This window comes from Pleuronectes platessa, chromosome 1 (genome assembly GCF_947347685.1).
Source record: "Pleuronectes platessa chromosome 1, fPlePla1.1, whole genome shotgun sequence".
NCBI lineage: Eukaryota > Metazoa > Chordata > Actinopteri > Pleuronectiformes > Pleuronectidae > Pleuronectes > Pleuronectes platessa.
The window spans coordinates 31,517,953-31,544,139 of NC_070626.1; the positions used below are offsets into that span (position 1 = coordinate 31,517,953).

Genomic DNA, 26,187 nt, shown 5'->3' on the forward strand with positions numbered 1-26,187 from the left:
GTGAATGAATGGATCCACAGCGCGCCCCGTCCCGCAGCCTCACCCCCCCCCCCTCCCTCTCCCCCTCCCTCCCTCCCTCCCTCCCTCCCCGTGCATCCTCCTCCCCCGGGCTGTGATCATGTGATGGTGAAGAAGTGGCCCATTAATGAAGATCCTCTCCGGGGGTCTTCTCTGCTCCTGTCACCGCCGTCCAGCCCGCACACGGGACACAGCGACACGGGGACATGGAGGAGGCAGCAGCAGCTTAGCGCAGCTCAGCAGCGGGAAGGAGGAGGACGGGACACCGCGCTGCACCTGCCGGGGACCCGCAGCAGGCAGGCGGGGAGGAGAGGAGCGACCAGCCGCTGCTTCTGCAACTTTTCTACCAACTTGTCGGCGGAGTTGAGGCTCCAGGTCCGCGCGTAAAAGACGGAGCCATGCGTCCCCAGCACCGGGCCAGTGTCCTCCCGTGCGCAAGGCACTTCTGAAGAGTTGGGAGTGTTGCGACAAAGTTTGTAAAAAGTGAGGCGACTCTTTCCCGCAGACTCGACTGGTCCTGACCCGGCTCGGCCCGGTCCGGCTCAGCGGAATAATGCCTCGTCCGGGGAGGAACACGTACAGCGACCAGAAGCCCCCGTACTCCTACATCTCCCTGACGGCCATGGCCATCCAGAGCTGCCCGGAGAAGATGCTCCCCCTCAGTGAGATTTACAAGTTCATCATGGACCGGTTCCCGTACTACCGGGAGAACACGCAGCGCTGGCAGAACTCCCTGCGCCACAACCTCTCCTTCAACGACTGCTTCATCAAGATCCCGCGCCGACCGGACCAGCCCGGGAAGGGCAGCTACTGGGCGCTGCACCCGAGCTGCGGCGACATGTTCGAGAACGGGAGTTTCCTGCGGCGCAGGAAGCGCTTCAAGGTGGGCAGCATGCAGGCCACGGACCCGCTGGCGCCCAGCAAGCCGCAGGACGCGGCCCACTACCTGCAGCAGCAGGCCAAGCTGCGGCTCAGCGCGCTGCACGCCGCCGCGCACCTCCCGCACATGACGGGCGGATACAACCTGAGCTCCGTGTCGCAGCCGTCCAGCTTCAAACACCCGTTCGCCATCGAGAACATCATCGCCAGAGAGTACAAGATGCCGGGCGGGCTGGCGGCCTTCTCCACCGCCGGGTACCCGCTGCACAACCAGCTGACCCCGGCCTGGCCGCACATGTACGGCTCCGGGATGATGGACACCACGGCTCCCATCTCCATGGCCAGCGACTACTCTGCCTACGGCATGCCGCTCAAATCGCTTTGCCACGGCGGACAGACTCTGCCCGCCATCCCGGTGCCCATCAAACCCACGCCCGCCTCGGTGGCGGGGCTGCCCGGGCTGCCCTCACACATCCCGGCTTTCCTCGCGAACTCGCCCCAGTCTCTGAGCCCCACGTCCCCGCACACAGCCACCGGGCAGAGCAGCCCGGCCGCGCCCGGAGAGGCGCTGCCCTCCTCGGCCTCGCTGCAGTCCGTGGTGGCGGTGCACTGACCGGAGCCTGAACTTTTCTCTTTTTATATATTAAATAAAAACACTGAAGGGAAAACGAGAAACTTCTCCAAAGCAGAGTTTTGTCTCCAGGACACGAAGATTTCACTCTGCGTGTTTTTCTGAGAGAAAGTGAAGAATCATCGAAGTTTCAACGTGTTTTCACTTGATGTAAAGAAACAGCAGCTTGACCTCTGACCTCCGACTGACAATAATCATGACAAGCAGAAATAATTAGTAATAATTATAAACAGTTTTCATTTCGATCATTTTCTAGATCTGATTCAAAACAACGTTGAGATTCAGGGTTTTTAGTTTCTTCAGTTTTTTCCTCTGGAGACAAATGATTCGGATCTTTTGTGTTTTTCAGTCTTTTCTCCTCAAACTGAGAGAAAAAGAAGTTAATTTAAAAATGTGTATAAAAAAAAAACAACAACAGACAAATCTTCATCAAAATGCAAACTTGCTTTTATTAAACCAAATAACGATGCAGTTTTTAGTTATTTTAGTTTTTTTTATATGGATATGAACAATCGCAGAGAAGAAGAGATTAGACCTGAATCATATATTTATGTCAGAGGTTCTGCTCAGTGAAACAAACCCACTGCAGACATTTGACCATGAATGCAACGTTGGACTTTCTCATGCACTTTTAAAAAGATGAGCCTGGATGTTTTGAAGCTGAAGCCGTGTCGGTTTAATTCAAGGTTTTTAAAAAGCTGTTGAGTGGAGCCGCTCTGTGTGTGTGTGTGTGTGTATTTGCTGCATGAAGCTCAACGTCAGAAAAAAGAAAAATATTTCAGTGTTTGTAATTTTTTCTGTTCTCTTTTTCTTTCGGGCTGAAATCATAAAGCATGACAAACCGGCGTTTGACTCCCTGAGCTGTGACTGCTCATTCACATCCATTAAAAAAACCTTCTTGAGAAAACACATGTGAAGGAGTCTGTTATTATCACAACATCTGTGCACAGCTGGAGGCTGGTTTCAAATCGAACATGAAATAAATATATATTTGTCAGCGGGTAAAAATCTCCACGTGTTTGATGAAACAGATTTTTCTTATTTTTCTCTTTCAAACATGGTTTTTAAAATGTTAAATCCTCAGAACTGAACAAATCTAATTTCAAATCTGTCGTTCAAACATGAGAAAGATGAATTCAGAATTCAGTCGTCACACGTGTAGTTTTATTTTGTGTTTTAATTCATCTTCACGTGATGATCATTTCATCGTAAATTAACCTGTCGGACGTTAATCTTCATACGTCCGATTTTTAATGATATAAAAAGAGAAAAGCTGTAAACTTTTAACAAGATAATAAATCAGTTCATGTCTGTCAATTACATAATTGATAATTCGCCTCAGCTCAAAGAAAAACACAGTTTGACTTGAGCAGAATTTTTATTTTTATTTTCCACCTGTCGCAGAACAAAGATTCTTCCAAGAACCAAAGCGTCGGCCTCTGAGCATCTGTGACTGTCACACGTTGAACTGACTCCAGATCAGTTTCTAACAACACAGTTTCTTAAACATCACACATCAAGCAGATCTCAGACATGTTATCTTTATTCATTTAAAAGAGACGATGCACATTAACTCAAATATATCCAACACGTAAATTATGTAGTTTGAATCATTTTTCATCTGCAGGTTGACGGTAAAAAAGAAACAATGACATACTGACACATGTATAAAAACATACTCAGACATTTCACATGAATAATCAATAACAAGTCTCTTCAAACCAAAATAAAAAAAATCCTGGATTCAGGTTGGATTGTGATGATTTGTCAAATTAAACACTTGTGATCAACATATCAGCTGATGATCATTTAATGTTTATTCTGGTTTCACACTGGGACCAGTCAGATGTGGGTGGCTGGTTGTCGTTATTACAGCAGGGGACAGAATAAAATTAAATTTGGAACAAAACTCACAAATATCCCTGTAAATGAATCTGTTCAGGAGACGTCAGTTAAACGATATGAACACAAAACTCATGTTGTGATAATTGTGACAGATTTTTTTTGATTTAAAATTTTCATCTTGACTGAAACAAATATAAAAAAGGATGATGGGATTTCATTCTGCGTCTGAACCGATGTGTTCACTGACGTCTGGAGAATAAAGATTGTGACCGAAGCGTCTCTGTAGCTTCTCTAGTAAATGTTTGTGTTTCTCTTTATTTTGTTGATGAAGTCGTCTGAACATTTAGTTTCTGCAGCAGATCTTGAAAAGCATCTTTTCATGAAGCTCCACAGATCAGTTGATCCGGCTGTGAAGCGGATTCATCAGGAAACTGTGACATCATCACATGACCTGTCCCCTGGTCACTCGTCAATAACTGCAGCGCCTTCAGTTTGAGTATTAATCATATTTTGATTCATTGTTGAGCTTCAACTGTAAAAATCCCCAAACTCTGCATTATGTTCTGTAAATGTTCTGCACAATGGTTTAATAATGATTTAATACTAATCTAATCTAATGATGATATAACATCAATCAGAATCTGTGACCATTTTGATTCATTAAAACACTTTAACTTTTCAAGAGACTATCTGCTTTTAAATCTGTAAAATATCCGATCTTTTCACTTTAGAGGAATTGAACATTTAAACACTCAACAACACAAACTGATCACTGATCAGTGTTTTATCCACAGTGGGAGAATGGAAACAATCTGAGTGTGTTCAAGGCTCTGATTGGACGGTTTGATCTGATGTCATTAAAATCTGAAAACTCTGGTTAAGAAGTCGACGTCTCGTACGATGAAAATAAAGAAACAGTTTTTCTCAGAGTCGACTTCATGTTCAGATTGATAAACCTCGGCTCGGCTGCGTCTGTGTCTTTAATATGAAATTCATCAGTTTTATAAACGTTTGCTTCCTGAAGTAGAAAATATAATAAGTGAGTGACTCTGTGAATCTGAGTTTAATTCAAACACAGACAGAAAACTTTGATCAGGTTTAAATTATCACAGGACGACTGCTCGTCTGCAACACCCAAATATTTCCATTATTAATAATCCTTCTCTTCATTAATCTGTTGTTATAGATTAAAATCTGTTCGATCATTCACTGAAGCTAAACACATTTTAATAGATTTCATCTGAACAACTAGAAAATATCCACATTGTTGACATTTTGCTCAGAAATTAAATCAATGAATCAAAGAATAATTTCAGGTAACTGTCGGTGTTTGAAGGACCAATAAGAACTCCTCCTGGGTCACATGACGCAATGCTTTGATTAAAGTTAACGAAGGTTTTATCGTCTCCGACTCTTTTGAACACGTTCATCAGTTTCCGTTCAAGCTGCTGAGTTTGAAGATAAAACAGTAAAGTTGTCGCTCGTCTCCATGTTTGTGATGTTGAACCTAGCGTGTCCTGTTAACCTCAGAGGTTAACATGATGTAATACGCACCTCAACAACAGGGGCAGTGTTGAGGCAGATACTTGCCGTTGTAATGACATCATTGATTTAACGTCACGTCCACGATGACACTGCGACACGTTGATCACGGACGTTAGCATCGACTGACCTCCTCCGGTGTCGCCACGTTTATTATTTGCAGAACCGAAATCTGGAAGTTCTGTCCGGTCAGAGTTCTGTGGTGTGCCCTCTAGTGGAATAACTCAGTACGACAAGTATGTGAACAATTCTTTACATCACTTTTAAAAGCAGACATGTGCTATACAAATATAGTTATTATTATTTTTATTATAAATATCAGGCACCAAGCATCAGGTCATCGACATGAGCACGTAGTCAGGAGACGCTCACAGTGTTTTAGTTGTTTCAACTTTTCTTCCTGTTTTTAAAACACCTGCATTCATGAGATATAATGTTGTGATCAGGTTCGTGGTTAATGTGTGTGTGTGTGAGTGTGTGTGTGTGTGTGTGTGTGTGTGAGAGTGTGAGTGTGAGTGTGTGTGTGTGTGTGTGAGTGTGAGTGTGAGTGTGTGTGTGTCTGTGTGTGTGTGTGTGTGTGTGTGTGTGTGTGTGTGTGTGTGTGTGTGTGTGTGTGTGTGTGAGTGTGTGTGTGTGTGTGTGTGTGTGTGTGTGTGTGTGTGTGTGTGTGTGTGTGTGTGTGTGTGAGTGTGTGTGTGTGTGTGTGTGTGTGTATGTGTGTGTGTGTGTGTTTGTGTGTGTCTGTGTGTGTGTGTGTGTCTGGTGTGTAAACACTGGCCGGTTTGTGGCGGGCGGTGAATTAGCAGCAGGCAGCATCTGAGCGGCCGTGAGGGATTAGCCAGTTAACACCTCCCCGCTGCCAAACGCCTTTGTGCTCCGTCAATGCATATAGGTCTTTGAGTGCGTTGCCGAGAGACGACGACTGTTGCGGTAAAAATGTCAGTTAGTGACACACACACACACACACACACAAACACACACACACCCTCACACACACACACACGTTTAGTGACCACACACGAGTAAAACAAATGAGGTTTAAAGAGGAAAACTCTGCTGCTGTTGACTCAGAGAAGAAAAGAGAAACTCAACAGAAGTAACTCAAATATTTACTGAGCTAAAAGTGATCGAGTGAAAACACACGGAGGATTTTAGGATTCAGATCGAGGTGTCGAGGTGTCGACCTGACGTCTCAGCTCGTTGTTATACATCATAAAATAACAAACTTATCTGAAACATGAATGTCAATGTGACAAGAACTCACTTAAATAACAAACATTTCATTAACTTCAATTTCCACTGCAAACCAGCAGAACCATGGTTCAGTCTGATCCGGACCCAGAACTCCGGTTCTGCTCTGAGGAACCGTTCACACCTGATGTTCCGGTTCACACTGAACTGAAGAGTCTGAAGATCTGAACCCAACCAGGTGTGAACGAGTCCTGAAACACAACCTGAGTTTTCCAGCTGAAACGAGAACAGCAGCTTCAACAAGTCTGTGAGTCAGAGACTGGGAAAGTCCAGAGGCCAGTGGAATGTCTGTGGTAACCATGGCAACAGTGATGGGGTTCAAAACTCCAAGTGTCGGTGTGAACGGAACAGGAGTGACTCCTCAGAAACACCTGCATCCTTTCATTTCAACAGCATATTGTAATCTGACACTGGTCACTGTCTTGTATCTTGCATTTCACTTTTTACTTCACTTTTTATATCTTTTATCTATTATATATATTTTATTTAGGTATTTTTATGTCTAAATAAATGTTACTTTGTATAAATATTAGAAAAAGGGAGTAAATAAGAAGTAAATAGTGAGTAAATATGTATTGTTTCTTTTTATTGCTTTTCTTATGTGTGTTGTATTTATTGTGTTTTTATGTTTTTATGTTTCTATGTTCATTGTATGCACCAATAACCAGAGCAAATTCCTTGTAGGTGTAAACCTACTTGGCAATAAATACTTTCTGATTCTGATTCTGATTCTTCTAAATCAGTTTCATCTCTCTGAGCTTCACTTAGCTTAGCATAATGACTGGAAGCAGTGGGAAACTGTTAGCCTAGCTCCCTCAGGGGATAACAAATAATGCAACTCCTGATTTACACGCGTCTTTTTCCTCAGAAACATAAAAACGTGAAAGTAAGACGCCGTGTTTCCTGTAGCATCTGAGCTTCACCAACAAGAACCCGGTGACTCGTGTCTCTGCCTCGTCTGTTGGTTTCCCTTCGGCGCCGTCAGGCAGATCACCAAGAACACAATCTGTCAGCGAGCGCGGCGGCTGCCAGCGTCTGAATAAATCATCCGTCTCAGCTAGAGGTGAATCTGTTTGATTTCATGTGTGACCCAAATAACAAGGCTTTCCCCTGCGAGACCTAAATGATGCAGTGACGAGGAGGAACCTGAGTTTGTGTCTGAAACAATCCAGAGTTCTGACCTGGTTCAAGAAAACAAACACGTTCATACTAAAACATTTAAAACTGCTTTTTATTCTGAGGCTGAACGTGAATTTGTGATAAAACAAAAACGTTTTTCGCTCAGAAAATATAGGAGCAGAGTTCATTACGTTCAGCTTTAGAGTTTAAAAATAAAGTCCCAGATAAAAAGACAAACAGATCTGTAAATTATAAAAGCTAATAATTTATAGTTCTCTCTCTCTCTCTCTCTCTCTCTCTCTCTCTCTCTCTCTCTCTCTCTCTGTCTCTCTCTCTCTCTCTCTCTCTCTCTCTCTCTCTCTCTATTCTGATGTGTATCTTCTTGTTGGTGGTTTTTCATCCTTTCTTTCTGATCTTTTGTTGAATTACACCTTTATTTATTTGAAGTTTAGTCTCTTTTGTTCTGGTGAAAAAAAGACTTTCAGGAGATTAAAGTCAAGTTTTGTGTCGACACTGAGAAACACAAAGAAACACAAAGAAACACAAAGAAACACGAGTCACAATGTTTCATCTGTTGTTTGGTGACATGTGTCTAGTTTTCTGATCTGGTGTCAGTTCACACCTGAACTAAGCATCGTTCAGGACTTGAAACCAGGTTTGAACAAAGTTTTTCTTCCACCTGTGACTCGACTGTCGCTGCTCCGCTCTTTGTGATTATAATAATAATGTTTTATATATATATATATATGTATATTTAACACTTTTTAGACACAGTAACAAAGTATTTTACATGTTTGAAAATGGATGAAAACATTTACAGACGGATGAAACTGCTGGCGGCGGCTGCAGGCTCCTCCCCCACATGACTAACAATTAGTCCTAGAACGAAGGGGGGGGGGGGGGGGGGGAGGGGGGCTGCTGAGAAAGCACTGCCTGGGAACAGGAGGGGAGGGGGGGGGGGTTGTTCGGGGGAGGGATTTTATTGCCGATGAATTAGAGTCGTTTCATTTTCACACACCCACTAACTAACCTCCCTCCTCCTCCCCCTCCTCCCCCTCCCTGCTCCCTAAATGGTTTGTGGCGGGCAGCTCCACCCTCCCATAGTGCACCTGTGCATGATGATGATGATGATGATGATCATGTGGGGGGGGGGGGGGGGGGGGGGGCCTGCAGCCGTCAGGTGGGTTGACGCTGCTGTAAACCGTCAGTGAACTTGTGAACCCGGAGACAAAAAGTTTATCAGATTCTGTAGATTCAGCAAAAAACATCAGAGACGAGTCGAGGGTGAAAAACTGTAAATATTATCACAATAAAGTTCTATTAAAAGTGTAAATAATACACTATACTGTTAATAATAAGGACTTATAGTGTTCATTATACTATAAAAAGTAGAGTGAATAATAAAATATACTCCATCTATACTCTAAATGTCCTATATATACACATATTTGCTTTCCTTTTTCTGGAGCTTTTATTTTGAAAAGCTGTGAACTTGGGTCTGAAGACTGTCCCTTGTTTAACAGACTCAGAAATAGTCGATATGTCAAACTTATTTATAAATTACACACGTGAACACAAACAATACAAAGTGACAGAATATTGTAGAGTTTGAGGACGACTCACTAATGACAAGGAACATTTCTGAATTATCAACACAAGAAAACACAATATTGTTATAATACAGAATCTATAGACAAAAGTGTATCAATCGAGCTTCAGTAGGTTTCAGTTAAATTAATTTTCTTATGTAATCAAAAAGGGCTGAAGACCAAACAGAAATACTTGTACTTATATCTGGGCCTGTATCTGTAGACACTGTTGATCACATGACCAGAGAAACCTGAGTTTGTTCTGAACCTTTCAACTGTGACTGTTTGAATTTAAACTGTCTAATGACTGAGGTCAGATATCTGATGTTCTTCATGGAGATGTTTCTCTGGACTCGGTGCACGCCGCCCTCGGGCCTCACGCTGCAGGTTCCAGTTGTTTGCTTGTAAAACAGCCTCTCTTGTATTTGGAGAATGTGTCAGGTGATAACAGACTCTGTCAGCTTTAATAACCGCTCTGAGCTTTCGCCTCCAGCTTTAGTTTTGTCCGTGCTGAGTTAAATTTACGGCCCCGTTCAGGAATCTTATCTTCACCGGTGACCATAAACTAACACCCAGCCACGACACTTCAAAGCTGCTGCGAGAGCAGAGGTGTCAGAAACCAGCCCAGAGCCGAGAGGGGAGAAACCAGCAGATTGATGAGGTGTCCCAGATGATTGTTGGGAGGAAAGAAACATCTAGTGAAAGAAAAGAGCCGGAGCTCCACGTTCCTGCAGCTGCGAGGAAAAGGCCACGTCGGGCCTGAGGCGGTTTGGAGGAGTTGTAACAGGAAAAGCAGCTTCCACATGAAGAGAGGAGGTCCAGCAGCTTCCACATGAAGAGAGGAGGTCCAGCAGCTTCCACATGAAGAGAGGAGGTCCATCAGCCTCCACATGAAGAGAGGAGGTCCATCAGCTTCCACATGAAGAGAGGAGGTCCAGCAGCTTCCACATGAAGAGAGGAGGTCCAGCAGCTTCCACATGAAGAGAGGAGGTCCATCAGCTTCCACATGAAGAGAGGAGGTCCATCATCTTCAACATGAAGAGAGGAGGTCCATCAGCTTCCACATGCAGAGAGGAGGTCCAGCAGCTTCCACATGAAGAGAGGAGGTCCATCATCTTCAACATGAAGAGAGGAGGTCCATCAGCTTCCACATGAAGAGAGGAGGTCCAGCAGCTTCCACATGAAGAGAGGAGGTCCATCAGCTTCCACATGAAGAGAGGAGGTCCATCAGCTTCCACATGAAGAGAGGAGGTCCAGCAGCTTCCACATGAAGAGAGGAGGTCCATCAGCTTCCACATGAAGAGAGGAGGTCCAGCAGCTTCCACATAAAGAGAGGAGGTCCAGCAGCTTCCACATGAAGAGAGGAGGTCCAGCAGCTTCCACATGAAGAGAGGAGGTCCAGCAGCTTCCACATGAAGAGAGGAGGTCCATCAGCTTCCACATGAAGAGAGGAGGTCCAGCAGCTTCCACATGAAGAGAGGAGGTCCAGCAGCTTCCACATGAAGAGAGGAGGTCCATCAGCTTCCACATGAAGAGAGGAGGTCCATCAGCTTCCACATGAAGAGAGGAGGTCCAGCAGCTTCCACATGAAGAGAGGAGGTCCATCAGCTTCCACATGAAGAGAGGAGGTCCATCAGCTTCCACATGAAGAGAGGAGGTCCAGCAGCCTCCACATGAAGAGAGGAGGTCCATCAGCCTCCACATGAAGAGAGGAGGTCCAGCAGCTTCCACATGAAGAGAGGAGGTCCATCAGCCTCCACATGAAGAGAGGAGGTCCATCAGCCTCCACATGAAGAGAGGAGGTCCAGCAGCTTGCATATGAAGAGAGGAGGTCCAGCAGCTTCCACATGAAGAGAGGAGGTCCATCAGCTTCCACATGAAGAGAGGAGGTCCATCAGCTTCCACATGAAGAGAGGAGGTCCAGCAGCTTCCACATGAAGAGAGGAGGTCCAGCAGCTTCCACATGAAGAGAGGAGGTCCAGCAGCTTCCACATGAAGAGAGGAGGTCCATCAGCTTCCACATGAAGAGAGGAGGTCCATCAGCTTCCACATGCAGAGAGGAGGTCCATCAGCTTCCACATGAAGAGAGGAGGTCCATCAGCTTCCACATGAAGAGAGGAGGTCCAGCAGCTTCCACATGAAGAGAGGAGGTCCAGCAGCTTTCACATGAAGAGAGGAGGTCCAGCAGCTTCCACATGAAGAGAGGAGGTCCAGCAGCTTCCACATGAAGAGAGGAGGTCCAGCAGCTTCCACATGAAGAGAGGAGGTCCAGCAGCTTCCACATGAAGAGAGGAGGTCCATCAGCTTCCACATGAAGAGAGGAGGTCCATCAGCTTCCACATGAAGAGAGGAGGTCCAGCAGCTTCCACATGAAGAGAGGAGGTCCAGCAGCTTCCACATGAAGAGAGGAGGTCCATCAGCTTCCACATGAAGAGAGGAGGTCCATCAGCTTCCACATGAAGAGAGGAGGTCCAGCAGCTTCCACATGAAGAGAGGAGGTCCATCAGCTTCCACATGAAGAGAGGAGGTCCATCAGCTTCCACATGAAGAGAGGAGGTCCAGCAGCCTCCACATGAAGAGAGGAGGTCCATCAGCCTCCACATGAAGAGAGGAGGTCCAGCAGCTTCCACATGAAGAGAGGAGGTCCATCAGCCTCCACATGAAGAGAGGAGGTCCATCAGCCTCCACATGAAGAGAGGAGGTCCAGCAGCTTCCACATGAAGAGAGGAGGTCCATCAGCTTCCACATGAAGAGAGGAGGTCCATCAGCTTCCACATGAAGAGAGGAGGTCCAGCAGCTTCCACATGAAGAGAGGAGGTCCATCAGCTTCCAGATGAAGAGAGGAGGTCCATCATCTTCCACATGAAGAGAGGAGGTCCAGCAGCTTCCAGATGAAGAGAGGAGGTCCATCAGCTTCCACATGAAGAGAGGAGGTCCATCAGCTTCCAGATGAAGAGAGGAGGTCCATCAGCTTCCACATGAAGAGAGGAGGTCCAGCAGCTTCCACATGAAGAGATGAGGTCCAGCAGCTTCAACATGAAGAGAGGAGGGTCCATCAGCCTCCACATGAAGAGTGGAGGTCCAGCAGCTTCCACATGAAGAGAGGAGGGTCCATCAGCTTCCACATGAAGAGAGGAGGTCCAGCAGCTTCCACATGAAGAGAGGAGGGTCCATCAGCCTCCACATGAAGAGTGGAGGTCCATCAGCTTCCACATGAAGAGAGGAGGTCCATCAGCTTCCACATGAAGAGAGGAGGTCCAGCAGCTTCCACATGAAGAGATGAGGTCCAGCAGCTTCAACATGAAGAGAGGAGGTCCATCAGCTTCCACATGAATAGTGGAGGTCCAGCAGCTTCCACATGAAGAGAGGAGGTCCAGCAGCTTCCACATGAAGAGAGGAGGTCCATCAGCCTCCAGCAGGAACCGTCAGCAGGTACTGACCCAGATCATCACCAAGATCTGACTGGTTCTCTGAAGTCAGTGTTTCTCATGTGAAGCAGCAGCACCAGGTTGTCGGGTCCGACTCGTTCACACCAACAGGAACACTTGGGGAACATCCAGGCGAGGGGCGGAGCCTGTAGAGCAGCAGGAGGCGGAGCCTGTAGAGCAGCAGGAGGCGGGACATGACGTATAAACTCTGCTGTGGACAGATCAGTGTTGTTGTTTACAGCTCGTCCACACCGGGGTCGGCCCTCATCACCAGAAGATCTGGAACCTCCTCATGTTTCCAGGTGGACGTCTTCCTCTTCTACGTGTCCGGCTCCTCTTCTTCATCCTGAGATCTTTGTGTTCTTCCAGTTTCACGTCACGTGTTAGAAACCTCATCAACACTTCGACCCTCTGATACTCTTTATTTTGAATTAAAAATTTGAAAACTGAAAATTAGATTGATCTCTTTCAAATGAACAAAACAACTATAAAACCTTCAAACTGTTTAACTTCAATAAACATTTAAACGTCTCCTGGTTTAAAAGAAACTGTTAATAAGACACTTCCTGTTTCTGTCTCTTCTTCATGTTTTATTGATGACAGTAAAAAACTGCAGCTTCTTTCACAGCGTTTCATCATCTGCTGAATTTTTTTCTCTGCTGTAAATAAATAACAAATGTGTGGTTTGACAGCGGGGGGGCGCTCTGTGCACCTGTGTGTCGCCGGCATCATCATCATCATCTTCATCTTCTTCTTCTTCTTCTTCTTCTCTGCTCCTTGTTCCCTCTCCACACACTCGTCTGTGAAGAGGAGGCTGTTGGTTAATTAACGTTCAGACGCTGCCTCACGTCTCCTGAAGTCTCTAATTAACGCTCGCTAACGACAGCGAGGAGCTGGTGATTAATTGCAGCTCAACACGAGGACGCCGGACGTCAGCTGATGGTTCAGTTGAATTGTTTTGATATTTTCGACCTGAATCTCGTCTCGCTCGGTTTCATTCGACCGAAACTAAAACGTGTCGCTGTCAGAACAGGGATGACAAAATGTTTCTCATCTGGTTTGTGTTCATCCTACCTGGTTCATCTGCACTGAAGGTTTTATAGTCGTTATAGTTTCATCAACCAAAAAGGTATTTTCTTTAAACTGTTCACGTGTGTGGTTTCTATGCAAGTTTGAATGATTCACTGAATTCCTGTGGACCAGAAACAGTTCAGATACCTGATGTGAAGCTGAGAGGATGAACGTATATGTGAGGTGTGTGTTCTACACACACAGACTGACCTGTGGAATGAGTCTGTTTGTTTTTCACTCTGAGTCAGAGTCAAACAAACTTTCACTCTTCAACTTTAAATCTCTTCTCTGTCGTCCCCCTGTCACCTCTCGTGTTTCACACCTCAAACCAAACAACTGGAACTGAAGCGATTCAACATCCAATCAGATCACAGCCAGACGCATCAGTCAATCCAGTTTCTGGCAGAACCAATCAGCAGCGTCTCTGTCGACTTTGAAGTTCGATTACTCATGGCTGCTTTGATGTTTGTTTTTGAGAAACTTGCGGGTCGACAGGTCGGAGTTCCCTCGCAGGCCAGCGATCAATTTACCTGTCATGTGACGAAGCTGCTCCTCATCCTCAACATCCATCTGTCCGATCTTTTACAGAGAAAGATGAAACATCGAGGATTCGCATTGTTTTCTTCAAGATGTTAAAAAAAGCCAGTTAAAGTTTTTATTCTAATCAAAGTTTAAGTTTGAAGTTGATTAGTCATGTTGTGTTCTCTTGTCCTCTCTTGATCCTTCAGAGTTATTCTTGTCATTAGTGAATCGTTCCTCAAACACTCGTCGTTTTTCCAAATATATAAAATTCTCCTGACCTCCATCGCCAGGTATCCAGGCGCTGCTGGTTTGAGGTGGGATGGTGGTGATGGTGTTTTTTCGGGTGGGGGGGGGGGGGGGGGGGTGCAGTTGTTAAGGAGGAGCTCCGACCTCCTTTCTTCTCTCCGCACTTTGTTTTGTTTTTTACGAGCCTCATCCTGCACCTGGAGTCTTTTCATCCGGCGGAGAGGACGATCACATCCTCAGCTACACGGAGAAGATTAGACCCAATTCAGGCTCTTGTCTCTGTGCTGAGGCCGAGCCGGGACGAGGGGAGGGAGGGAGGGAGGGAGGGAGGGAGGAAGATGTGAAAGGAGGCTGAAAGGCAGAGCGGAGAGGGAAAAGAAAGAGGGAGGAGAGAGAACAGAGCCCATTGTGTTTCGGATCCACCACTGATTCCTCTTAATGCACTCGTCAGACTCTTTTCTTTGTGTCCGTTTGCATTCGAATGGTCTGAGTGTAGCTTTTTAATGACACCGTCTTTTTGAAGGTGTCATTGAAACAAGAGCTTTGAACACTCGAACATCTCCAACCTGCTCTGGATGATGTTTGTTCTACTGATCAACTTCTGCTGACAAGAGACAGAAACAACAGAAGTTCACATTTACAATCTGATGGTCCATTTGAGGTGTGAGGCTAAAGGTGGATTCCGGACTTTAAGCAACTTTTATGATGCCACCTGAAATAGACAAACATCAAATGCCAAAACCATTTTTTGGTTTATAAGGCATAAACTGGGCTTCAGCTAAACCTGCGTCCTCACCACTCTGGAGTTTAAGAGTCGCTTAAACCGAGAATGTCCGAACTATCAGCTGACTTTGTCTTTCACCTATGAAGAGCACAGCAGGAGATTCTCCTTATAGATGAACAACAACTGAAAAACCTCCAGAGCGTTAGAAAGTGTTAGAAACCTCATCAACACGTCCGCTCTCCACTGGGACGTTTCCAGACATCAGGGGGAAGCAGGAAAAGTTCAGAGACACTGACTCAGACATTTGTTCCATTTGTATGAGCCAGAACCGAAGATAAGAACATTAATATAAAAACTGTATTCAGTTTAAAGTATATTTAGAGCCAAATGACATGTAATGTATATTTAACTTAAATAAACATGTTTAAATAAGTGAGCGCGCTCAAACAGATTAACATAGCAGAATCAAGTTATAAATAAAACCGAACCAATCTTGATCTGTATTTTCCTTCTTTATTCTCCAGAGTTTTTGACTCAATGTCTGCAGACACTGGTTTGGACTTTAATGTTCTCAGGTACAGAACCTCCAGAACGTTTCAGGAGATTATCTGGAGTTCAGTTCATGGAGGCAGCTGAAGTGAAAGTTGGACGTGAGATGAGTTGAAACAAGAGAACGAGTCTCAGTCGCTCACTTGTTCCATTAGAAGCTGTTTCAGTGACGTTGGTCCGTTTTGTGTTCTGTGGAGGAACTGTTGAATGTGGGGGAATGATCTCAGTGGCCCCTCAGCTCTGAAGTTCAGTTCACTTCTCTTTACACTCTCCACACTTTAAATCAGTAAAACTAACAGAGCTCTTCCAGCCGTATTTGCTCGCACTCATTCAGCTCGACACAAAACACGGTTCAATCACTTTCTTCCACAAGTGGAGCTCACGTTTTGTTTCGACAAAATAAACTACCGGAGCTGTCTTTTCTTTCTTTTAGCCTCCTCGCGGCTTTTATTTCACGGCTGCCCCGACTCTCAATGGGAGTGTCAGGGCTGAAGAATGCCTCGCCCTCCTCCTCCTCCTGCTCCGCTGGCCGGGATTCAGCCAGCGTCCAGCCGGCTGACAGCTTCCCCACCACATCGCCTGGCGACTGAAGGGACCACACACGCTCCATGTTCTCCATGCCGGGGTAATTCTTCTTCTTGGCTTTTGGGGAGGGTGAGACTATTCGCAGCCGCAGGTCTTTTCTCTCCGGCAGCTTTTTACCCTCAAGGACTTCCAAACAAATTTCAAGCGTGAGTGTAAAAGCTGTCGAGTGTTGTTGGACAATGTCAATGTCCCCTTTTTGTCTTTCAGGTCGAAACTACCCAACACTCGTATCTGTGTGTGCGGAGGCCACAGCTCAGTGAGTGTTCTCATTGTTCATTCACCGTCCACAGGGAACCGTTTGTGACCGGTCAGGAGACCCAAGAACCAAACCTGTGGGTTTTACCAACTGAAGTGCAAATAATGCTCCATACATTTAAATGATATAATGAAACGAACGGTGACTGATCCCATCACACGCTGGTTTCTTATTCAGGTCGAAGGGAGAACACACCTGCAAACGTGACATCACTTCCTGTGTCAGTCAGACACATCAGCAGCTAAAAGAACAAAACCTCTTTTTAAAGTGTAACTGTGAGTTAGCTGCATAAACACAGAAATATGTTCCTGTTGACAACAGAGAATTACAAAGGAAATTTCTAAATAAGATCTTATCTGCCTGTTTATTCAAGTTTTATTAACAACGGATGTATTGCATGTCCAAATTCAGCACTGCACCTCCCATGACCAATAACAATACACAAGATAAACAGTTCCCCCCCCGGCCCCGCCCCCTTATTTTTCATGAGGTAAAGTAAGGACGTTCCCTCTGGGATTATTTCAGCTGGAGCATTAAACTCATAAATACACAATGTAGTTTCTATCATTCACGTACTTTTCAGTTTCAGACGTCAGAGTCTGTGTCGATGAAGATCAGATTGATTTCCCTGAATTTACCTCGGCCTGACTCACTCCTGCTCGGAGACATTCTGGGGACGGACTGATTGATGGGACGGAGATCTTATTATGTTTTATATTCTCCTCCTTTTCCTTCCAAACATGACAGACTGTGGGGAATCTGACAGCCGGACGAGTGACGGAGGTGAAATAAATGGGCTCGGCTGCTGCCTCACAATCATTCTTAAAAGTTAAACAGCCATAAAAGGCTGCGGGAACTCTGACCTTCACAATCTAACCGAGCAGGAAAAGCCAATGATGTGTACAAGGCCCCGCTCGGCCTCGGCAGATTATGATAAAATATGTCTCGGCGTCACAAAAAGATAACTGTACGTCTCCCTGTGACAGATACGGGCTCGCTATTTTAATAACAGCCCAATTTCTGTGGCACTAAAATGTTTTACTGTCGGCTGTAAAGCATGCAGCGTGTGACACGGGGAAGCACGGGTCGCCGCTGAACGCCTCAAAGTAAGATGGACCACGTGGAGCTGCAGGATTCAGACCAGACGCTCCAGAGGTAAGTGCCATGACATCAAAACATGTAGAGCTCCACCTCAGACAGACACTTTTCACCGGGAACCTTTTCTTTAAAGGAAATGTCGACTCCGTGATCTTAGAAAAATGATGTTTTCAATCATCTGTAATTATCACACAGCTTGATTTGAAGGAAAATAACAAAATCCTTGACTGACGCAGAAAATCAAATAAAAATTCAAAGACCAGAACAAAGACGCTCAAAGTGTTTTTCTTTATTTGTTCATCTGAAAACAATCGACAGTTCAGATCAGGTTTCATTTCTCTGTTCAGCCTCTTTTTGTTTTCACCGTCCAAACCACAGACTGTAAATAAAGATGGACGACATGACAACTTCCACAAGTGGAGCATCTTTCTTCCCCCCTGGTGGTCGACTGCAGTATAGGTCATTAACACCGCCTCCTCCATGTTCGCAGATGGGACATGGACCAGAAAAGCGATAAATAAATGTTTGTCAAATATCGTTTCTGTAAATTCAGGATGTTCTTCTCACTCTTATGTTTGTTCAAATGTTCATGTTTCTGACAAGATTGGTTTTAATTAGTTGATATAAATATAGGCTGTGATGTGGTCCATGTCTCATTTGTTAACATGGAGGAGGCAGAGTCTATGACCTATACTGAAGCCAGCCATCGGGGGGGGGGGGGGGGGGATCCGGCACCCTGACTTAGTCTTTGGCTTCAGATTTAAGCTGTTTCTTAAATGTGAGTTGGTAAATTGAAATTAAGCTTCACCGTCACTCCACTTACCGTTGCTCCACAGCGCCCCCTGTCTGCCTGCTGTCACACACTCGTCTGGGTCTCGTGGGACGTCCCATCTCTGCTGCTCCCGTCTCTGTTTAACCTGGACACTGCTGCCGTCTCAGTGTTTTTTCACGTTCCACAGTCGCTTCCCTCTTTGTGCTCATTAAATATTTAATGGGGGGGTTTAAGCGTTTTCTGGGATTAGGCTGCAGCCTCCAGGGAGAAGCTGCATTGTTTCTCTGCTCGGCTGCAGGTTTACAGTCTGTCTGTTTAATCTGCACTTTACATCTTCTGTTCCTCACTCACGAGACGGTTTCCTCTGAAAGCTGCTGAGGGACACATTGTGTTAACTACATGCATGTAGGGTTAGGGTGTATATATATATATATATATATATATATATATATATATATATATATACATATGTAACTTTTCTCACCCTAACCCTTGGTTTAAGATTTATTATTTTTACTTCATTCCACTCATTGTAAAGGCAACACTGAAATAAATAGTAAAATGACTAAATACACAATAAAAACCATAAAAATATAAACTCGTTGATTGAATCTGTCAATCACTGGTTTGAACTTTTATTTAGCATTATTAGTAAAGCCCGCAAGACTTTAAATATTAACTTTATTTGTATAGCACTTATCTAAACAAGGTTACAAATAGACAAGAAGGCTCCTTGAGGAAATTCTGGAGACGCCTACGTTGGTTAATGGGTTCTCTGGTTGGTTCATAGCTTCTCTAGTTGGTTCTCTGGTTGGTTCGTGGGTTATCTGGTTGGTTCTTGGGTTCTCTGGTTGGTTCTTAGCTTCTCTAGTTGGTTCTCTGGTACGCTGGTTGGTTCTTGGGTTCTCTGGTTGGTTCTTGGGTTCTCTGGTTGGTTCATAGCTTCTCTAGTTGGTTCTCTGGTTGGTTCGTGGGTTCTCTGATTGGTTCTTGGGTTCTCAGGTTGGTTCTTGAATGCTGTAGATGTGTAGACTTACCCTAACCCACTGTGAAAGTAAAGAGAGCAGAGTTCTCAGCGTAAATGTGGATAAAGTCACAGAAGCTGCCGGCAGCGATGAAATCTTGGCCGGTCTGTGATTGGTGGACCCGGTGGTGAAGTGATTTTCTCTCAGAGATCTGAAGTGCTGCCATGGCCTCTGGGCTGGCAGGTTTTGGTGTTTGCATGTGTGGACTTGAACCTAGTTAAACAGAGTGGTTCACATGTGACTGGCAGTCCTGCTGTCTTTGTTGTGGCAGAACTCTAAAAACTGACACCCCGGGGGTCTCGGGGGCCGGGGGCCGTTAGTATTGGGGGACTGCGGGGCCACGCCTTCCAGCCGCCATATGCTCGGGATACCAAGTCAAACACGGGACTCTTTTCTTGGCTCATTAAGATGTTGGACATTTGGCAGGAGACAGCGCTCTGTTGTCCTGACCTATTTTCCAGAGAGGAGGCTTCTCAGCGAACGTCTCACTTCCACACTGTGACTGAACAGAGCGACAGACGCTGACTCTGCATTATTCACCCTCCTCCACATCAGGGACCAATCACATGCCGACGGACCACTGACGGACAGCAGCTCCTCAGATGATCCGATAACCTGAAGGTCCTTCTCACATCTGTGGATGTTGATTAATGGTTTGTTGATTTAGTTTTTCACGAGATCCACTGATGGTGACAAGTTAAAGGAAAAACCATCCAGACATAATGAAACAGTGTGAAGCTGTGATTCTGATTCTGGTTCATCCGTCTGCACGAAGATAAAATAAAAGTCATTGATTCCCTGAAGGGGAAGTGGATTTGACACAACAGCACAAAAAAGCAGCGGTGAACAGGGAAACAGAAACAAACACAGAATCCAAAATCAATAAGATCAAAATTTGAAATAATTTATGCAAAGATTAATTATAAATTTGAAAGATCTATAATCTATCATATTCACAATGTATTAAAACATATTTTTCTTTTGGACTCAATAAATCTTGACAAAGTTTCAGTCTCTAGTAAATGTGACATGTTTGTATTTTATTTTTATTTATTACAGCCTCAGTCTGTTTTAACTCAGTCTTTAATTTCCACATCTTCTCTTGAACAAACATTTCTTTAAAATCAATAAAAACATGAAGAAAAGAAGAAAAACCAACAGGAGTGAATCAAAGCGAGTTTATCTGAGGTATTATTATTATTATTATTATTATTAATAATACGTCCTCCTCCTCTTATTGTCCCGGCAGAGCAGCGTCTCCTTTTATTACCCTGCAGGGTCATTTACAACCCGTCCCATCTATTCATTGGTTGAGGAGATAATCCTGTGATAAATCCTGCGCCGTGCCCTTCACAGTTGTCATAGCAAGACCATAAACAGCATTTATAACAATCTGAAGTGGGCGGGGGGGGGGGGGGGGGCTCCTCTGCTTAGCATGCAGAACAGATTAAGATGGGACGGGTCTGCCGAGAGCCGCCGCTCCATCCGTGACAGACAGACGGACTCATGGGAAATGTTCCATCGCCCACCCGTTTACTCTCGATGGGAAATGACGGCTCACTCAGGGGAAGGAGACGCAAGGAACTGATTTATCACCAAAAACAAGTTCAATGCTTTTGTCAAAGGATAAAAAAATATGAATGTTATATGATGCAACACACAGTCATCGTAAAAATGTTTTAGAATTTTCTTTAAAATCTATTTTTGAGCATCTTCCTCAGGACATTATAGTATGGTATATTATATTTCCATTTATTTATTGTTTTACTGTCTCATTATTCATTTTATACTTTACGAACCACTCTTCCCAGAATTATTAGACAAGAGGTAAAGTGTTGATGAACTGAAGTGACTGTGATCAGCTCCTGTTTGCTGTGAACCCAGTGATCATGTGATGGTCTTTGAAATGTAAGAAAATATCATCTTTATAGTGAAATGTGTTTTATTTTGACCAAGTCTAAAGAGAACGAACAGTGATGCATTCAAAAATCTTCTTTTATCATCAAATATGAATAGAAAATTAATTGTTTTACTTGGTGGGAAAAAAAAGACTCAGTTAATCAATTCAATCAAATTTACTTGTGTAAAATTCACAAATCACAATTCGCCTCAAAGGCAATTAGAAGATTCATCTAACGATCAAAACAGCTGCTTTCTCCTGGGATTTGGCTCAAATTTATTAACATATAACCACAAAATAAATCTGTTTACTGTTTTTAATTTCATCTTTAAAAAAAAGCGGAATAGAAAAAGGCCCCTCATCACTGTTACCCCCCCCCCCACCCCCTCACCCGCCGCCGGTGTTTTGACAAGCGGAGCCGTCGTGGTGTGACAGCATTTATCCGGCGGCGTCCAGGCTAAACACTGCCGGAGGACTCCTCACAGGTACACAATTAATCTTAATTAAAGCTGAGTGTGACAAACAACACCACAGAGACACACACAACCATCCCCCGCCCCCCCACGCCCTGCCTTCAGTCTGAATGAAAGCTGCAGCGTCATCATCATATTTTGTTTCTTGCGTCTCTTTATGGTTAAAAAAAGAAAGTTTGAAAATCTGTGAGTGGACGCGTCTTGTCCCAGTGCACCCTGGGAGCCGGAGTTAACATCGAAGCTTTATAGCCACAGACTGAGGACGGAACATGAGAGGTTTTCATTTGGTCATAAAAGACACACACAGACATTAGTTTTTATTTCTGCTCGTTTTGTTCTTGAAAGACGACTCTGGCTTTAGACGCGTCTGATTGGTCACAAGTTTTCAGCTAGAGTTTAACCTGAAGTTCAAACATGATGAACAAGATACAGAAGATGTTTCCTTTGTCATCAGCTAATATGAATTAATATAAATGCCCCAAATAATGAATAAATGAATAAGCACTGTTTAACCTTTCTATGTTGAAACAGTTGTTTGATCAAAATGAGTTTGATGTTTCCTCTTTCATTCTCATCCTGAGAGTCACAGCTTCAATCACCAGAATCAGCTCCAGCGAGTTGAAGAGTGGAGCTGAACTGAGATCAGTTAAAAACACTCAGAAGTTATAAAGAAACTGAGTTTATCTCCAATATTCAGCAGGAAACTTTGAAAACATGGTAGAATTCAGGTTCAGGAAGCAGAGGATTGTGGGTAATATCCAGGGTTCAGTTGTGCTTCAGTTCAGTCGGACCACGTCATCGCTTGGACACAGAATTAAATACCAAGTGTGGCTGCAGGGGGCGCTGCTGCTCAGTAAAACTCTCATCGTGTTGCTTTAAACTGCAGTAATGATGTTTCATCTTCCTCATCTTCGTCTCTGCTCACGTGATCCTCCTCCTCCTCCTCCTCCGTCCAGCAGTCACGATGAATCCTCACTTGATATTTGCAGAGGGTGTTTCCTGCTGACGACTCTGTAAAGAAAACAAAGGACGAAAAAGCAATTAAGAGCCGTAATAAAAGCCCAAGCACCATAACATGCTACATTAAATATCTGTTGAGCTCCATAAATTAACAGCAAGCAGCTTCTCAAGCAGTTTGTCTTATTGAGGTTGTTGACTGGAGGAACAAAGTTTCACTGCTGGGTTTGTGTTGACCTGTACGGAGGACCACTGCTGCCAAAGAGACGGAGAGACAAAAGGAGAAAAGAGTTATCTTCATTCATTCATTATGACGTCTTCTAATTGTGAGTAATCTTCTAGCACAATGTAGTTCTCAGTGGGTTCAGTGATTTTTTTGATTTATAAATCATGAAGCAGACTGCCTCATTATCATATTGACATATAACTGAAGATATTGTATAGATCACTCAAATATTTATATCATGTATTTTATGTATTTTAGTAGTTTATGTAGATGAACATACACAATTTAGGTTTTCAATAAATATATAAAAATAGGACTCGTTTCCTTCAACCAGGACTGTGGAGTTCCACAAGGCTCCGTCCTCGGGCCTCTTCTGTTCGACCCTGAAGCTCCACGAGCACAGACTGGAGAGAAAAGTGTAACTACACAGGTTTGATGAAATAACACTTCATACAGAAGTGTGTGAAAACTTACAAGTACACAATCCTCTACTTTTTTTAAAGTAAGGATACTACACTGTAAAAATACAGGTCTGTTTAAGATCTGATCGAATCTTGAGAAAGCGTCTTTGTTTCCGAACATTAATCCATTAAAGTTCATAAAAAAACGAGGACAAGACGGCTCAACAATGATCTCACTTCTCTGCAGGTTGAAAAAAGTGTTTACGCACTTTATGTGTTTTATTTATTTGTGTGTTTCTCTTCCTGCTCGGCTCCTTCACATTACGAGCGTTGTGATTTAAAAGTTTGTGTCGTGGTGTTGATGTGTTTGTTTTCAGGTCCCGGTGGAGGAGTGGCGAGGAGATGGAGGGGGGGGAGTGTGTGTGTGTGTGTGTTGGGGGTGTGTATTGTTTAGTTTTGTTTGTCGGGACTCCTCCTCCAGGGAGTGATGGAGGCAGCAGACTGTGGAGGGACGAACACGGCAGCTTTAAATCTGATTCATCTTCATTGTTCCCAGAGCTCAAACACACACTCACACACACACACACACACACACACACACACACACACACACACACACACACACACACACACACACACACACACACACACACACACACTTAAGTAACTTGAGGAAATGTACTTAGTTCTACTCCATCTCTGTGCAGTTTGAGGTACTTTTACTTTACTACTTTAAGTATTTCTACAGTGTTTTCTGCACGGTTAGTTCAGGTGGGGGGGGGGGGGGGCAGAGGCAGGATTTCACGTATTCATTCTGAGATCAAGTTATGTGTCTGCAGAGTTTTTAGGGATCCGTCCGGAGCCTCGACTCGGAGACATGTGTCTTCACGCATCGTTCACAGATTATTCAGAGTTTAATCTGGAAGCAGTTTAAATTGTCATAATTTGCATTAATAGGAATTTTACTCTTGAAACTTTCAAAGATATTTCTGTTGATGCCATTTAAACCCTGAGAAAAGACATTAAAATAAAAAGATGTAAAATCCTGCATGAGATAAACAACATGGACCCACAGATTTAAAAAATATAAACCATGAATCATGTTTAATAAAACTCAGTGAGTCTAATAACTGAACCTGAAACTGAGACAGAAAAGTGTCCTCATGATGAAATCTGTTATTTCTCTTACAGAGGTTAAATAAAACTATAAACAGACTCATAAAAGTAACTGAATAGTTTTAATTATCAAAGCAGTCGGGGCTCATTCACATTAATTACCACAAAAAAAATCCCTTAATTAATAGAAGCTCCATAAAGAAATCCCTTATAAACGTTTTGATATTCCGCCTTAGCTGTTTAATAAAGAATTCATCTGGATTTAATGAAGAAATTAAGACAGTTAGCGCATTAGAGCAGCCGTGTTTTGGTTCATTCAGGGGCCATGTGGGCGATGAAGAGAGTCCCGTCAGAATAAGAGCACAGATCTGGAGGAAGTCAAGGAAAGAGCAGCACATTAGAGAGGAGCCGCTGAGAGTCGAGTGTGAACTCACTTTGTCTCTGAGCTGCAAACAGCAGCCAGCGTGGCGCCAATTAGCACGGAGCACGCCAACACACGCCCCCCCGCAGCTTCTGATTAAAGCGCATATTGATGGTATAAATTACGTCTTGTTACAATAGATAGGCGAGCATCTATATGTAAATGTTTAATTAACCCGTGGCTGAATCGCCGCACCGGTCCAGAGTGGAGGTTATTAATCTGATGATGGCGGCCATAACGCCGGGCCAGCGCCGCCACAACGAGCCGTCTGGCCGCTGCCGCAGATTCATCAGAGACGGCGCCTCGTCTCCTAAAGTGCTGTTTGTTCTCAGGGATGAAGCCGCGCTGCTCGGCCTCAGACAGGATGTGATGCACAGACGTTTACCTGCTGGCTCCCTGCAGAGGTCACGGGACCAAGCTGAGAGGTCACCATGTGTTCAATCACACGGGAAGTTAATGAGCAAAGGTTAAGATCTTCTTCTAATATTTATAAGTTGGTGACACGCAAAAGATTTTATTTATATCCTGCAGCAACAGTTTAGACGGAACAACGGGAGAAACAGGAGAGAGAGGAGACTGCAGCCGGTTTCAGACGTGAACTCTGGAAAACACTTTGTGTGGTTTGTGTTTCTCCTGAGAAGCAGCAGCAGGAGATCGTCAGACTCGTTCTCAACAACAGGAACATGTGGGAACGTTGAGATGGAGAAAGGAGCTGAGGTCATCTACTCGTACGGCTCCTCTTCTTCATCCTGAGATATTTGATATTTGTGTCATCAACACGTCCACTCGCTGTGAATCCTCCCGACAATCTCACGTGAGCTCACATTTCACTGGGGGCTGGAAGGAGAAGCTCCAGAGAAACTCCAGATGATTCCAGGAGTTTGGTTCAGTTCTGAAAGAAGCTTGAACTTCTTCATGCTTCCTTCTGGACAGATTGTTTGAGGAAGTTGTTTAGATCGTTTTATTTGTGTAGGATCTTCTCTCAGTTGTGTTACTTGCACACAAACACTTTACTGATCAGTGTAATGAGTTTTATCTCTGAATCTGAATCCTCCACATGTCCACAACACTCAGCCGCTGTCTGAGTTAAAAATGATCATTAGCATATTTAGTTAATCTGAAGAAGACATAGACGAATTATTAATATTTAACAAACAAGGAAAAGTTTTAAAAGATTCTTACAAACAGATGACGCAAAACTTTATCTTTATTCGTTGAACATCTCACAACTGAATAAGCTTTGACTTTTCCTTAGTCTAGTCATCTATCTCTCTATCTATCTATCTATCTATCTATCTATCTATCTATCTATCTATCTATCTATCCATCTATCCATCTAACTATCTGTATATCTATATATCTATCTATCTATCTATCTATCTATCTATATATCTATCTATCTATCTATCTATCTATCTATCTATCTATCTATATATCTGTTTGTCTCTCTATATGTCTGTCTGTCTATCTATCTATCTATCTATATATCTATCATCCCTCCCGTGCATTCCTCCTGACAGTGAAACATTTTCCTTGTAAACAC

General features: G+C 44.0%; 1 protein-coding gene across 1 annotated transcript; it reads left to right on the plus strand.

Moving 5' to 3' along the window:
• Positions 1-571: 571 nt before the first annotated feature.
• LOC128443202 (forkhead box protein B1-like) lies at positions 572-1,510 on the plus strand. The gene has a single exon (XM_053425963.1). It carries the CDS (start codon positions 572-574, stop codon positions 1,508-1,510), a length of 939 nt encoding a protein of 312 aa, XP_053281938.1.
• Positions 1,511-26,187: the final 24,677 nt, after the last annotated feature.